Raw genomic sequence first — 15,527 nt, forward strand, 5'->3', positions numbered from 1 at the left:
AAGCTACAATGTAGTAAATTTTAAACGAATCTGAGAAAATGTTTCTTCACTCAACGTGTAATTAAACTCTGGAATTCATTGCCAGAGAATGTTTTAAAGGCGATTAGCTTAGCAGAGTTTTAAAAAGGTTTGGACGGCTTCCTAAAGGAAAAGTCCATAGACCATTATTAAATGGACTTGGGGGAAATCCACTATTTCTGGGATAACATACATAGTAACATAGTAGATGACGGCAGAAAAAGACCTGCATGGTCCATCCAGTCTGCCCAACAAGATAAACTCATATGTGTATACCTTACCTTGATTTGTACCTGCCTTTTTCAGGGCACAGACCGTACAAGTCTGCCCAGCAGTATTTACCGCCTCCCAACCACCAGTCCCGCCTCCCATCACTGGCTCTAGCACAGACTGTATAAGTCTGCCCTCCACTATCCTTGCCTCCCAACCACCAACCTCTCTTCCCCCAACTGCTTCGCCACCCAATTTCGGCTAAGCTTCTGAGGATAAGCAGTATAAAATGTTTTGTACTTTTTTGGGATCTTGCTGGGTATTTGTCACCTGCATTGGCCGCTGTTGGAGGCAGGGTACTGGGCTTGATAGACCTTTGGTCTTTCCCAGTATGGCAGTGCTTGTGTACTTGTGTGTACTTTTGTACCCATCAGGAAACAGGATACCCTCACTGAAATTTGGTCATAGGTATTGATAGAACAGTGTAAAAAATAAGAAAAAAAAATAGAGTTTATAAGTGCTTGTTCTACCAGCTACAATAATTTTTAAAGCTGTTTTAGTGATATTCAATTTTTATTTCGAGTAAATTAAAAAGCTGTAAAATTAAGTTTTAAAAAAATCGTTTGTTCTCCACCTTTTAAGGCACTGTCTATCCATCCAACTGGAACAGCTTTAGACTTTTTACAGATGGTCCACTAATAGGTAGTCCCGTTTATTTCTAATAATCTGCTATTGTTTTCAATAGCGTTTGCTATTGTTTTGGGTGTACTAAAACGGCGGCAAGCTCCGCCTACTGGCTTCAACTCAACTATGGACTAGGTAGGATCACCCCGTCTCTTGTTTTCATCCTGCTTCCTTGTTTTAAACCTCCTTTGGCCACTTTCTAACTTGCTGGAAACAGGAAGTGGTATGAGGGGGGCGGATGACGTTCGTCCAAGGAGGTTGGAGAGAGGAGGAAGTAGCATCAGAGGGGGGCGGGACACCGGAGAAGGCAAGGAGAGATGCTGTGTCGGCCGGCGAGGACGTTCTCAGACATGAGTTTGAAGGTAAGATATGTAGAAGCGACGGGGAACTTGAGATTTAGAGAGAGATGCAGGATCGTAGACGGTGAGACGTGCTGAACGTGGGGAGCGTAAGATAGCGGGAAACATAGTAGACGATTGGGGAGAGAAGACGAGGGGTCACCGGTTTCTGAATGCGTGTGAAGAGGGTTGCTCGGCGTCTGAGGACATTCAAATAAATGCCTGCATTGCACACCTCTGTGTGCGTGACTTGGTATCTCTGCTAACCACAGCTTAAGACTACTTCCCGTTGTCATAGACTTTACATTAGAATATAAGAAGAGCCATTGCTGAGTGAGACCAAAGTTCATTGCATGCCGTCTGCGACTGTACTAGTCAGGATCACAAAGAACCCCGCAGGTCCCAAAAATTAGATATTTCCACACTTAATTTATAGAGATGAGCAAAATGGCTAATAATTTATATATTTGGATTTCAGTGGTAGTAGCTCAAGGTGAGTTACTGTTAGGTACCTTAAATATTTGCTTGTCACCAGAGAGCTTGCACAGTTTGTAATAAGCCAGTGTAGGGTTAAGTCAATTACTGAGCAGCAAGCAGGATTTGCAGTTGCTTCCATGGTTGTCAAGTCTGTGCTCTAATCATTAAGTTACTCCTCCACTTTTTCTCCAGGAGCTTGTCCCATCCTCTTTTGAATCTAGCTGTTTCGATTATCTTCCCTGCATTAGGCAACAGATTTTCAGTTTAATATAATGTATCACTTGTATTCTGCCAACTCCAAATAAGGTTCAGAGCAGATCACAATCAATATAAGTATACAACCCTCCCCCCCTCCCCCCCCCAAAAAAAAAAAACTATATATGTGTATGTGAAAGAAGAAATTACAATAAATATTTCTTGAACAAGTAGGTAAAAAAAACTTTCTGCAACTTGTTTTCAGTCTGGTGGGTATTTCATGGAGTTTTTTCTTATGTTTGTGTTTCTTGACAGTCTATGATGTCAAACCATGGGTATAGTTTTCCTAACTTTGGAAGAGCAAAGGGTAAGGAAGTCATAGGAACGGGAGGGGACAAATTTAGCCTTGGCACCAGCAATATTTGAGAGCATGCTCTCTGCCTATACCCACCCCAAACTATGCCTATAGACCAAACTAATTGTGGAGCACAGGAGTTTGAGTCCACAGGGCTTTCGTTAGATATAGTACATGAGCTTTCCACACTGTGCTTCAGATATCTTTGGTTTATTCTTATTGTGAATGCAAATCTGGACATAGTTTTCATAGGTAAAGCAAGGGTTAATATTTGAGCCAGAGATGTGTGAATAAATAATGATTGTTCATAAGTCAGCCAAGAGCCAAACACAAGGTCAATAATAATTGTACTAGAAGGGAGGATCTAGGAGCCAGACTTGGAATGACTGGAATTTATGTTCATTTATAAATTGCAAATTTCATGTGATGTACATCAAGGTATTTATTACAGTAGCAGAGGAGGAGTCGATAAGAGGCTACTGCCCTTCTTGCTCACCCACCTGGAATGTATCTGGCATTTGAGAGGCTTTAGGCTGTGGTTGCTTCAGCATTGAAAGAGAGACTAAAGCTGCAGTTGCTCTGGGTGGGTGGATGGTGCATCCTCCCACCTTACTCCCAGAAGCTGGAGCATTAGCCTGTCTTCATTGCCCACCTGCCACCAGAAGCTGCAAAATTTAACCTCTCATTACTTGCCCACCCACTCCCAGCAGCTGCAGCCTATAGCTTCTCTTAATCACCTACCCAGCCAACCCAGCAACAGCAGCCTTGGTGTCACATCCCTTCTCCAAGCAGCCCCAGCAGAAGCCTGTCTCAATCCTTCTTCCCCATCAACCCCCCATCCCAGCAGTAACCCCTCTCAATTCTTCTCTTTCCCAAAAAAAAGAACCAGACTTTAAAATTTTTGATTGATCTACCAACAGGGCTGCTGTAGAATCTCTTTCTCAGTAAGTGCTCCTTATGGGTTGCTTCTGCTGCTCTGAATCTCCTTCTGATTCACAAGGCTTCAGATGAGCTGCTTTTCCACGGTGGACACCCCCCTCCCAAGTTCTGCCTCTATCCCTGATCCTGGCACACTCATCCCCCATGGCTCTCTGCTTCCCCCCAGCACACAGCCTCCAGCTTTCTTACACCCTCCTCCAGCACACACTTTCATATCTCTCTCTCTCAATCACCACCCCACAGCATATACAGTGGTGGAAATAAGTATTTGATCCCTTGCTGATTTTGTAAGTTTGCCCACTGACAAAGACATGAGCAGCCCATAATTGAAGGGTAGGTTATTGGTAACAGTGAGAGATAGCACATCACAAATTAAATCCGGAAAATCACATTGTGGAAAGTATATGAATTTATTTGCATTCTGCAGAGGGAAATAAGTATTTAATCCCTCTGGCAAACAAGACCTAATACTTGGTGGCAAAACCCTTGTTGGCAAGCACAGCGGTCAGACGTCTTCTGTAGTTGATGATGAGGTTTGCACACATGTCAGGAGGAATTTTGGTCCACTCCTCTTTGCAGATCATCTCTAAATCATTAAGAGTTCTGGGCTGTCGCTTGGCAACTCGCAGCTTCAGCTCCCTCCATAAGTTTTCAATGGGATTAAGGTCTGGTGACTGGCTAGGCCACTCCATGACCCTAATGTGCTTCTTCCTGAGCCACTCCTTTGTTGCCTTGGCTGTATGTTTTGGGTCATTGTCGTGCTGGAAGACCCAGCCACGACCCATTTTTAAGGCCCTGGCGGAGGGAAGGAGGTTGTCACTCAGAATTGTACGGTACATGGCCCCATCCATTCTCCCATTGATGCGGTGAAGTAGTCCTGTGCCCTTAGCAGAGAAACACCCCCAAAACATAACATTTCCACCTCCATGCTTGACAGTGGGGACGGTGTTCTTTGGGTCATAGGCAGCATTTCTCTTCCTCCAAACACGGCGAGTTGAGTTCATGCCAAAGAGCTCAATTTTTGTCTCATCTGACCACAGCACCTTCTCCCAATCACTCTCGGCATCATCCAGGTGTTCACTGGCAAACTTCAGACGGGCCGTTACATGTGCCTTCCGGAGCAGGGGGACCTTGCGGGCACTGCAGGATTGCAATCCGTTATGTCGTAATGTGTTACCAATGGTTTTCGTGGTGACAGTGGTCCCAGCTGCCTTGAGATCATTGACAAGTTCCCCCCTTGTAGTTGTAGGCTGATTTCTAACCTTCCTCATGATCAAGGATACCCACGAGGTGAGATTTTGCGTGGAGCCCCAGATCTTTGTCGATTGACAGTCATTTTGTACTTCTTCCATTTTCTTACTATGGCACCAACAGTTGTCTCCTTCTCGCCCAGCGTCTTACTGATGGTTTTGTAGCCCATTCCAGCCTTGTGCAGGTGTATGATCTTGTCCCTGACATCCTTAGACAGCTCCTTGCTCTTGGCCATTTTGTAGAGGTTAGAGTCTGACTGATTCACTGAGTCTGTGGACAGGTGTCTTTCATACAGGTGACCATTGCCGACAGCTGTCTGTCATGCAGGTAACGAGTTGATTTGGAGCATCTACCTGGTCTGTAGGGGCCAGATCTCTTACTGGTTGGTGGGGGATCAAATACTTATTTCCCTCTGCAGAATGCAAATAAATTCATATACTTTCCACAATGTGATTTTCCGGATTTAATTTGTGATGTGCTATCTCTCACTGTTACCAATAACCTACCCTTCAATTATGGGCTGCTCATGTCTTTGTCAGTGGGCAAACTTACAAAATCAGCAAGGGATCAAATACTTATTTCCACCACTGTACCTCCATAACAGTCTCACTGATCTGCCCCCGTGTAGCCCACAGCAATCCCCCATAACTGAAACCTTCCTTACCTCTCTCCACTTTTCTCTCTCCTCCACCTGCACCCCAGCACACACTTGGCTCTCTCCCCTCCTGCCTCATCTTACCCCTCTGCCACCACTGATCCCTGCAGCACATAGACAGTCGGCTCTCCCTCTTCCCCCCCCCCCCCCCCAATAGTACACAGATATCTGGCTCCCTCTCTCCCCCACCCTAGTCCTGCAGCACACAGGTGCCTAGCTTCATTTCCGTCCCATCCCACAGTGCATAGACACTTGGTTCTAGCTGTCTCCGAGGGCAAGCAGGCTTATTTATTCTCACAAGTGGGTGACGCCAACCTGCGTCGCCTGGTCTGGAACTTATAACAAGTATAAGTAGACCTTTGTGGAGTACAAGACATGGTCCTCCGTGCATTTGTGAGGACCTTCCCACACGCCGCGAGAACGCAGTCTCCTCGGTTCTTTTTCTACTACGGTGAGGAGATAGCTTATTTTTTTTTACCATCTCCTCTCAACACTCAGTCCTAAATAGCTTTCTTCGTGCCTGTTGGTGATTTGTTTTTTTTTTTCATCCTCAAATTGTGTTTTCAGTTGTACAACCTCCGTTTTTTTGTCTTTCCTGTATATTTTTAGTTTATTTTAAGTTTCCTTTCTTTTTCGTTGTCGTTTGGCCGCAAATTTTCCCGTTGTTTTTTGCTGTGCCTTGCCCCTTTTTCAGGCACCATCGCTTCATTTAATTTAGCTGAAGAAGTTTTTCCTTCCATGTCCACAAAGATTCCCAGTGACTTTCAGCGCTGTACTCGGTGCAGTCGGACGATCTCTGAGAAGGACACATTCTTGGTGTCTTGGACCCAACCATAGCCCCAATAACTATGTTCACTGTCTTCATATGAAGAAGATGACCCAAGTTTCCAGAGAGGCTCAACAAGAGAGGATTTTTGGAGCTAAGTCCGGTTCCTCGACGTCGGCATCGACGTCGAGCTTTGCACCTCTATCTGGAGTGTTGGTAAGCATGGCTTTTGCTAGACCCTTAGATACTGGGAGAAGTGAAGCATCGAGTGGGCCTCCATCTGCCTCAAAGCCTCCTGCTGTGCATAGCCCCCAGGACCGGCCATTGTCAGACCCGACCCCGAGGCAACGTGTGGATTTGACGTCATCCTTGTCGGCACCGAGGAGCCTCAGTGACATGCTTCAGATGAAGGCCAAGAAGTATCGTCATCGATCGTCCTCGACGCTTGGTGCCAGGAGCTCTGGGGCGTTGAAGGATTCGGCACCCAAGAAGTGTCAACGCCAGGAGATCCACTCCCGCTCCATACAGGAGGTGCCGATGCCTCCGTCTCCCACCAGCCAAGATCCAGCTGCCGCATTGACTCCGACAGCTCTGCAACCCGCGCCTGAACTGGCACCCCAGCTTTTCCCGGTGTCTGCCCTTGATGAGGGCATCTGGGCCTTGCTCCCTGAGCTGTGGGATAGCCTAATGCAATGGTTTTCATCGGCATCGGGGTGCTTATACATACCCTGCATACCATTGCGGCTCTTCTTGGCCCTCAGCCTGAGGTGCGACCTCTAACACCAATGCTGCATATGGCTCTGGTGTCGACTGCCACCCAAGCTGGCACTCGCTGGACATCGGTGTAGGATGCTTCGCCGGAATTGAGGCGGGAACAGACTTCTCAACGCCTTTCTCGAGGGCATGGTTCCTCCACATCAACACAGGTTCAGTCTCGACACTTCCATCAGGAGGTATTGTCTGACAACAAAGAGGAGCGCTCATGGGATTCAGAGGCGGACCCAAGGTACTTTTCATCAGATGAGTCCTATGGAATTCCCTCTGAACCCTCCCCTCCACCTGAAAGGAGAACGTCTCCTCCGGAGAGCCTTTCATTCCCTTCTTTTGTTAAGGAAATGGCTGATGCTATTCCCTTTCCTTAGGACGAGCCCAGGGCCAAGATCTTCAAAGTTCTGAACTACGTCTCCTCCTAGAGAGGCTGTGACTGTCCCTCTCCACGATGTACTCCAGGAAGTCCTCGTTAGGAACTAGGAGTCCCCTCTGTCGGTTCCGGTCATGCCCGAGAATATCGACACCCAGTATCAGATCCACAGTGTAGCTGGTTTTGATAAGCCTCAGTTGCCTCACAATTCCATGGTGGTCGAATCCACTCTTTCAAGAGCCAGGAGTTCCAGGGGCTATGCCTCGGCGCCTGCGAGTAGAGAAGCTAGAGCCCTGGATTCTTTTGGGAGGAAGAGTACCAGGCTTCATTGCTCATCTTCCGAATACAGTCATATCAGCTCTTCAAGAGCATCCACTTGCGAAACTTGGTGTGCAAGTTCTCAGACCTGGCTGAGACGCTCCCTCTGGAGCAGGCCAAGTCACTTCACCAGTTAGTCAAGCAGTAGAAGGCGTGTCAAAAGTTATTGGCCGGGGTGCTTACGAAACTTTTGATGTGGCATACAGGATCTCTGTTCAGAGTATAGCAATGTGCAGACTCCCATGGCTGCGTGTTTCTGACTTGGAACATTCTGTTCAGCAGAGGGTGGCGGATGCACCATGCCGGGGGATAACATTTTTTGGAGAGAAGATTGAGGAGGTCGCTGACCAAATCAAAAAGCATACTGATACCATTTCTGTCTTCCGCCAGGCGCCTTCTGCATCTACCCCCTCAGCTGGGAGGACTTTTGGCAAACCAAGGAGGAGTGCCTATTACTATCAGAGATGTAGGTACAACCCCTTGTCTTACCAGCCTGTTCAGGCTCAACCCCAGAGCACTTGTTCACGTCAACAGCATGCACCAAAGGCCCCTACTGCTCCCCACGCAAAGCTATGGACAAGCTTTTGACTAGCTCCAGCAGAGCATAGCCACAGTAAATGTCCATCCCAGATGACTTGCTGGTCGTGGGGAGGCTGAAGCTTTTTCACAAAAGGTGGCTCCTTATAACCTCCGCCGGTGAGGTCTTCAAATAGTCCATCTTGGATGTGCACTCAATTGGTATCTAAAACTTCCAAATTGCCCGCTGAGAGCTCATTCAGCTCTCAGCACAGGCAGATACTTGAAGAGGAACTCTCAGCCCTTTTGAAGGCCCATGCGGTTGAGCATGTTCCACCAGGGGAGGAAGGGTGGGGATTCTATTTCAGGTACTTCCTTGTGCAAAAGAAGACGGGGGGGGGGGGTGCGTCCCACCCTAGACCTAAGGGCCCTGAACAAATTCCTAGTCTGAGAAAAGTTCAGGATGGTTTCCTTGGGCACCTTTGTCCCAGTGATTCAGAAAAATGATTGGTTATGCTCTCTGGACTTAAAGGATGCATATACTCAATTCCCAATTCTTTTAGCCCACCGGAAGTACCCTCTATTTCAGCTGAAAACATCAGTACCACTTGTTGCCTTTTAGCCTTGTGTCAGCTCCCAGGGTCTTCACCAAATGTCTAGCAGTAGTTGCAGCATCGCTACGCAGACTGGGAGTCCATGTGTTCCCATATCTTGACGATTGGCTGGTAAAGAACACCACTTCGGCTGGTGCTCAGGAGTCCATGTGGAGGACTATTCAGGTGCTTGAGCTGCTTGGGTTCATTTTAAACTACCCCAAGTCCCATCTTCACCCTGTCCAGCAACTGGAGTTCATAAGAGCCTTGCTCGATACACAGAAGGTTCTAGCCTACCTTCTGGACACAAGAGCGGACACACTTGTTGCACTCACTTCCAAGGTTCGATCCTCTCAGCAGGTCACAGCTCAGCCGATGGTAAAATTGTTGGGCCACATGGCTTCCACAGTGGATGTTACACCCATGACATGTCTTCACATGAGATCAGCTCAGTGGACCCTGGCTTCTCAGTGGTATTAAGCCACAGGGATTCTGGAAGATGTCATCAAATGTCCCCAGAGCTTGTAAGCTCCCTTCAGTTGTGGACTGTTCGAATCCATTTTGACTCTGGGACTTCCATTCCAAATTCCTCAGCCATAATGCTGATGATGGATGCATCTCTCCTGGGATGGGTGGCTCATGTAGATGGGCTTCACACCCGAGGTCTTTGGTTCAGTCAGGAAATGAATCTTCAGATCAATCTCCTGGAGCTCCAGGCAATCTGGAATGCTCTAAAGGCTTTCAGAGATCGGCTGTCTCATCAAATTGTACTCATCCAAACAGACAATCAGGTGGGGCACCGGTTCTCACCCTTTGTATCAGGAAGCTGTCCAGGGTGTGACATTGGGCTCGCCAACTTGGTATGTTCCTTTAAGCCACTTATATGGTGGGCATAAACAATACCCTGGCCGTCAGACAGAGCAGTATAATGTAACCACACAAGTAGTCTCTCAATATGGGCATAGCCCGCAAGATCTTCCAAGCGTGGGGCACCCCCTTAGTGGATCTGTTTGCCACTCAGATCAACCACAAGGTGCCTCAGTTTTGTTCCAGGCTTCAGGCTCATGTCGGACTAGTGTCAGATGCCTTCCTCCTCAACTGGCGGACAGGTCTTCTGTCTGCATATCCTCCCATACCTCTAGTGGGGAAAATTTTGAAACTCAAGCAAGACAGCGGAACCATGATTCTGATCGCGCCGTACTGGCCACAGCAGATATGGTTCCCTCTTCTGGAGTTATCCTCTGAAGAACCGTGGAGATTGGAATGTTTTCTGACCCTCATCTCAACCTCCAGTCTATGGCTCTCACAGCTTGGATCTTGAGAGCCTAGAATTTGTTTCCTTGGGTCTTCTGGAGGGTGTCTCCTGGCTCCCAGGAAAGACTCCACTAAGAGGTGCTATTCTTTCAAATAGAGGAGGTTTGCCATCTAGTGTGAGAGCATGGCCTAGATCCCCTTGCTTGACCTACACAGACCCTGCTTGAATACCTTCTATACCATCTGGTCTCAAGACCAACGCCGTAAGGGTTCACCCTTGTGCAATTAGTGCTCATTATCATGGTGTAGAAATTAAGCCCATCTCTGGACAGCCTTTAGTTGTTCGCTTCATGAGATGTTGGCTTTTGTCAAAGCCCTCTGTCAAACCTCCACCAGTGTCATGGGATCTCAGCGTCGTTCTCACCCAGCTGATGAGAGCTCCTTTCGAGCCACTGAATTCCTGCCATCTGAAGTACTTAACCTGTTAGGTTGTTTTCTTAGTGGCTGTTACTTCAACTCATAGAGTCAGTGAGCTTCAAGCCTTGGTGGTGGATGCACCTTATACTAAGTTTCATCACAGCAGAGTAGTCCTTCCGAAGGTGGTGTTGGAGTTCCATCTGAACCAGTTGATTGTCTTGCCAACATTCTTTCCCCGACCTTATGCCCATCCTGGCGAAAGCAGCTTGCACATCTTGAATTGCAAGAGAGCATTGATCTACTACATGGAACGTACCAGGCCCTACAGACCGCCCAACTTTTTGTTTCTTTTGATTCCAACGCACCATTTTTAATTGACTGGCAGATTGCATTTCCTTCACTTATGCCAGGCTGGGCTGGCCCCAGAGCTGAATCAGTAGTCTACTTGAGGTTAGTCTCCATTGAAGAAATTTGCAAGGCTGCAACGTGGTCTTCAGTCCACACGTTCACATCACCTACTTGAGCAGGATACCTGATGCGATAGTCTGTTCGGGCTGACAGTGTTGCAGAATTTGTTTGGGGTCTAGAATCCAACTCCAGCTTCCTAGGCCCGTTTTATTCTGTTCCGGGCTGCATTCTTGTTCAGATTGTATATAGTTTCAGGTTAATCTATGTTATGTCCTTACTGTTGAGAGGCCCAATTGTCCAATGTTTGTTGTTTTTGTTGAGCCTGAATGTTAGGGAGTCCCCACATGTGAGAATAAATAAGCCTACTTGTCCATGGAGAAAGCAAAAGTACTTACCTGTAGCAGGTACTCTCTGAGGACAGCAGGCTTTATAGTCTCACAGTCCCTCCCACCTCCCCTTGAAGTTGTCTCCTCTATTATTTTTACTTTATTTTTGCTGTAGTATTAAACTGAGAACACTGCGTTCTCGCCCATAATGCAGTGGACGGGAAGGCACTCCAGCATGCGCAGTGGAGCATGACTTGTGCTCCACACGGCTCTACTTACACTTGTTATAAGTTCCAGAATGGACAACATGGGTCGGCGTCTCCCACTTGTGAGAATATAAATCCTGCTGTCCTCGGAGAACACCTGCTACAGGTAAGTAACTTCACTTTATCTTCCCATCTCCCGCAGCACAGAAACACGGCACGCTCTCTGGCTCCGTGGTGGTCCCAGCCCAGTGAGATTATTGGGGGAGGAAAGGAGAGTGGCTGTGCATTGGTCACATCATCTTCCTCCTTTGCTGCTTTACTACTGAATGCAAAATTTGAACCATTCAGTTCAAATTTTATATTCAGCACCAAGTGGCAGAAGAGAAGACTGCTGCATGACATACAGCTGCTCTCTTGCTTGTGATTAGCAGTAGGCCTGGGTCTAGATCAGGGTAGTTGCAAGCATGTGAATGTGTGCTTGCATGTGTTGGATATACCGAAGTGGGGGGGAGGGTGCAAAGACAAGAGAGAGCCTGCTGCTGACCCTGAATGTTCTCTGCAGTTCCAGTTGAGCCATGGTGACTTGTCATGCCCTAGTGTATGTCGTGGGAAGAACTGCATTTTCCTTTTTTTTTTCACCGCTGAAAGGGAAAAGTGATAGGAATGTTTATAACTAATTGCAGAAAATACAGTTTCTTTGAAATGTATAGAAATCCAGCTTTGGGCTTTGTGTGTTCAAAGATCACATGGAGCTTTGCCTATGATGTCAGTCTGTGTGCCAGCATACAAATGAATAAACTGAAACTTTCAGCTGGCAATGATGTGTTTAAGTTTCTTATTAACATTTCCATTGGTTCAGTGTAAGGCATTTCATGCAATGTACAGGTCTCATAATCTAATATACCTAAAAAAAAAGTTTTTTATTATATGTTTGCCTCCAACGCACTCTTCCTTAGCTTCCCTTCTGACCAGCCCAGAATGTGACTGATGGGTTGTGCATTTCTTCCAGCAGGTGCAGACTGAGAATTCTGACTCTCGTGCGAGCCAATAAGAGCCCTAGCTAGCTAGAGTGAGATTCAGTATTCTCAGTCTCCAGCAGGTAGAAGGAGGTGAACCCTTCAGTCTCTTTCTAATTTCTTCCATATGATTAAAAAAAAAATAAGTAATTATGATTATATCCCTTGCATTCTGTGCTCTGGTGTTTCTCTTAAAGTTGGAAGCTGAGGCCCATGGGGGTTTTCAGTAAGCCTGGGGGGTGCTAAACTCGGATGGCCGGGTCCCTCCCCCCCAAAAAATCCTCCCAAATGTTTGTTTTAGTGCTTCTAGCTTCGATTGTCTGAAGTTTTGATTTGCACTGCCTCAGCCCCTTCTGAGAGCCTCAAAAAAGTACCTTGGTACCTCTGTTTAGGGTGTTTGGTGCTCTTTTTAGCATGGCGTATAGGCACGTCTGAGCTAAAGCTTACTAGTGCAAACCCACTCTCATGTGAATTTGATCTGCCTCCTTTCTGTGGGTTCAACCAGGGCGCTTGGCCTCTCTTTATGCAGGTATTTTTTTCTGCCCCTACTGGGATCTTGGTCTGAATTTGTATCTGGGGCAGTGGAGAGTTGGGTGCCTTGCCCAGGTTTACAGAGGATGGTACTGGACGTCTAGCCCAGATCCCCAGGTTCTCGGCTCACTGCACTGGCCGTTAGACTTCTCCTCTCCTCTCCTCCCTGTATGCCAGGTGTAAATCAGTTTTGCCTAAATGTTCCAAGAGGCATGTTTGACCTACAGTATTCTGTAACTTACAGGTGTTTCTCGGTGCCATGTCCATGGTCTACCCATGCTCCTCCCATATTTGGGCACATCTTGGAATTACAACGGTACAGCTCCAGTGACATTTTATTTTTGGAAAATACCAGTTAGACACACCTTTGCCGCACACTCAAGTGGCACGCTCTAGGGATAATTCTATAGCGCAGGGACACACGGCCCTAGTTAGCACTCATTCCATAACTGAGATCACAGTTTCCCTTTTTTTATGGATTTGCAATTCTTCTTCTTTCCTGCAGGTCACGGACTATCAGAGCCCATTAGATTCTCCTCCAACATCATTTATACCATTCAAGTGCCCTCTCCTGTAATAGTTAATCCAGTTAACCCTCCCTTCTCTTGGCTACCTTTGGTGATTCCAGCTTCTTTTTTTCTCCCCACTACTGGTTTGGGGGAGACAGAAGCAAAGCGCCTTCGAGTTTGCGGGGAAGCGATCAGATACTCTTCTAGAGTCTCCCTGTTGGTCAATTCTCAAAGCGGAAGCCTTCAGGTCTGTTTTACACAGGCTTCTCAAACTTCAGGTTATTTGCATAGTACCTTTTACAGATATCGGAACATGGCGCTACTCTACTTACTTCACTGTTCCGAAGGAGGAAGGGTCCTTCAGGCTGGTTTAGATCTCAAAGTGGGCAACTGAGTACTCAAGATCTTCTCTTTTCTTATGGAAACTCTTCTTTCCATCTTAGTCACAATGTGTTCAGGGAGTTTGTAACACTTCTGGACTTAACGGAGTCCTATCTTCAAGTCCCAATTCATCCGTTTCATTAGCGGATTCTTCTCTTTGTGGTCTTGCGCAAGCATTATCAGTCTCGAGCTTTGCCTTTCGGTCTCGCTACAGTTCCTCTACCATTCTTCAAGTTCATGGTAGTAGTAGCAGCAGCAACTCTCAAGTTTGATGTTTTTCTAATTCACCCTTGTCTGGACGATTGGTTGATCAACACAAAGTCTCTCCTGTAGAGGTTGCACGTTACATTTCCAGTTGTCCAGTTTCTTCTGTCCTTCAGGTAGCTAATAAACCCTATTATGAGTCGTTTAGAACCCTCTCAGACGGGGTCTCTTCCATAGGACAGGATTATCTTCTGATTTTTAGGTTCCTTGACAGCTACGAAAGAAGAGTGCCTTGGGCCACAGGAGACCTCTACAGCTATCCTACTGGTTTCCACTTACAGATCCGATGTCTGTCTATCTGCCTCACAGATCTTTCGAAAGAGGAAGTTTTTGTGGGTGCCTTCAAACCCCAATTTCTGATCAGGGGTGTTCCTTTGCATCTGCCCCAGTGGTTAATGATAACACTGAGGCCGGTCCCAGGGGTTGGGACACTCTCCGTATGGGGCAGCTTCTTCAGGGACGGGAGTTCCCTATGGAAGCAAGCTGTTCGATCTCTCTGTAGAAAACCCGGGCAATTCGTTACGTTTTTACAGTCTTTCCAACGTCTTCTGGAATCCTGTTCTGTGCAAGGGCTCTCGGACTACACGACAGTGGCCAGTGCAGATCCCAAAAAGGAGCATGGGTGGGTCATGGGTGTTCCAGAAATGTACACACAGTGTTATAGAATAACCTGCTCCACACCTGTAGTTAAGCGTGAGCATTTACACCAGGTTTTCATTGGTGTAAATGGCAGCGCCTAAATTCTAGTCACATGGACGTATTTAGGTGTATTCTGTAAACCATGCCTAACAGGTACAGTTTACAGAATACACTTAAGCGTGTTTTCCTTTGGCACCGATTTTTTTTTTTTTAATGTGACACATAGAATTTGGTTCCATGTGTGCGGGTAAATGCCACCAAAAAAGTTGGTCTGTTTCTGCTTTCTTCATCTTACTTTAATGATGACATCTAACCTGCACACAAAAATGCATTTGTGCCTTCATGGTGACCAGAAGTATGACAATCTACACTAGAAAAGAACACCAGCTAAATTTTCTCCCTTGTCCACTCCACTAATTTCAAGGTGCACAAGGTCTACTAGGGAGTAGACTTGATTTATGGCTAGAGCAGCTGGACCTGAAATTTCATGCTCTGGATGACGTGGGCTATATTGAAATAGTCTTTCACAGTGCATAAAATTTCCATTTGAATACAATTAAAATATTTGCAATTTGGTATCTTTGTAGTCTCTAAACAAAAACAGAGAAAAAGGTGTAGAACACTTTGCAGGCTCACATCTGAAGAGTCACCAAGAAATGATTTCTGAGAGTGCAGTGCTGTGCACCACAGGGAAGACTTGAAAGCTGTCTGCTTGCATGTTAGTACACACAGGTACGAGACCAGACAATCTAAAACAAAAGGGGAAACAAAATAAGCCCCCAACTCCAATTTAACCATTATGCACTTTTGTTATTTTATTTCCATTACTAAAATAACTCAATAGCATGCGTTTACCAGAAACTGTCTTTTATGCAGTCAGTTTTCTTTCACCAAGCCTATCATTAAGGCTGGATGTTTTCCATGAAAAAAGTGGCACTTTCAAGAGAGCAAATTGCTCGATTTCATAAGGCAATACGGCAGATTTACAGGGGAGCAGAAAATAATGGAAATTCTGTACCTCCTAGTTCTGACACCTTTATAAGAAAAATAGAGTTTTCATTATTATTAAAGGGATAAATTATTTTGTATGGCTGAAACAAATTAAGGATTGAAAACTATA

The 15,527-nt window shown here is 46.3% G+C and overlaps 1 protein-coding gene across 2 annotated transcripts in view; it reads left to right on the plus strand.

The window, feature by feature from the left end:
* The first annotated feature begins 1,174 nt into the window (after positions 1-1,174).
* The window catches only part of MRPS9 (mitochondrial ribosomal protein S9), a 118,314-nt gene continuing 103,961 nt past the window's right edge, over positions 1,175-15,527 (plus strand). For both annotated transcript variants that reach the window (XM_030201453.1, XM_030201454.1), the window contains exon 1: positions 1,175-1,274. In XM_030201453.1, the coding sequence (XP_030057313.1) occupies positions 1,230-1,274 (45 nt within the window). In that variant the 5' untranslated portion in view covers positions 1,175-1,229. The remainder of the gene's footprint in view (positions 1,275-15,527) is intronic.

Source organism: Microcaecilia unicolor, chromosome 4 (assembly GCF_901765095.1).
Source record: "Microcaecilia unicolor chromosome 4, aMicUni1.1, whole genome shotgun sequence".
In the NCBI taxonomy this organism is placed as follows: Eukaryota; Metazoa; Chordata; class Amphibia; order Gymnophiona; family Siphonopidae; genus Microcaecilia; species Microcaecilia unicolor.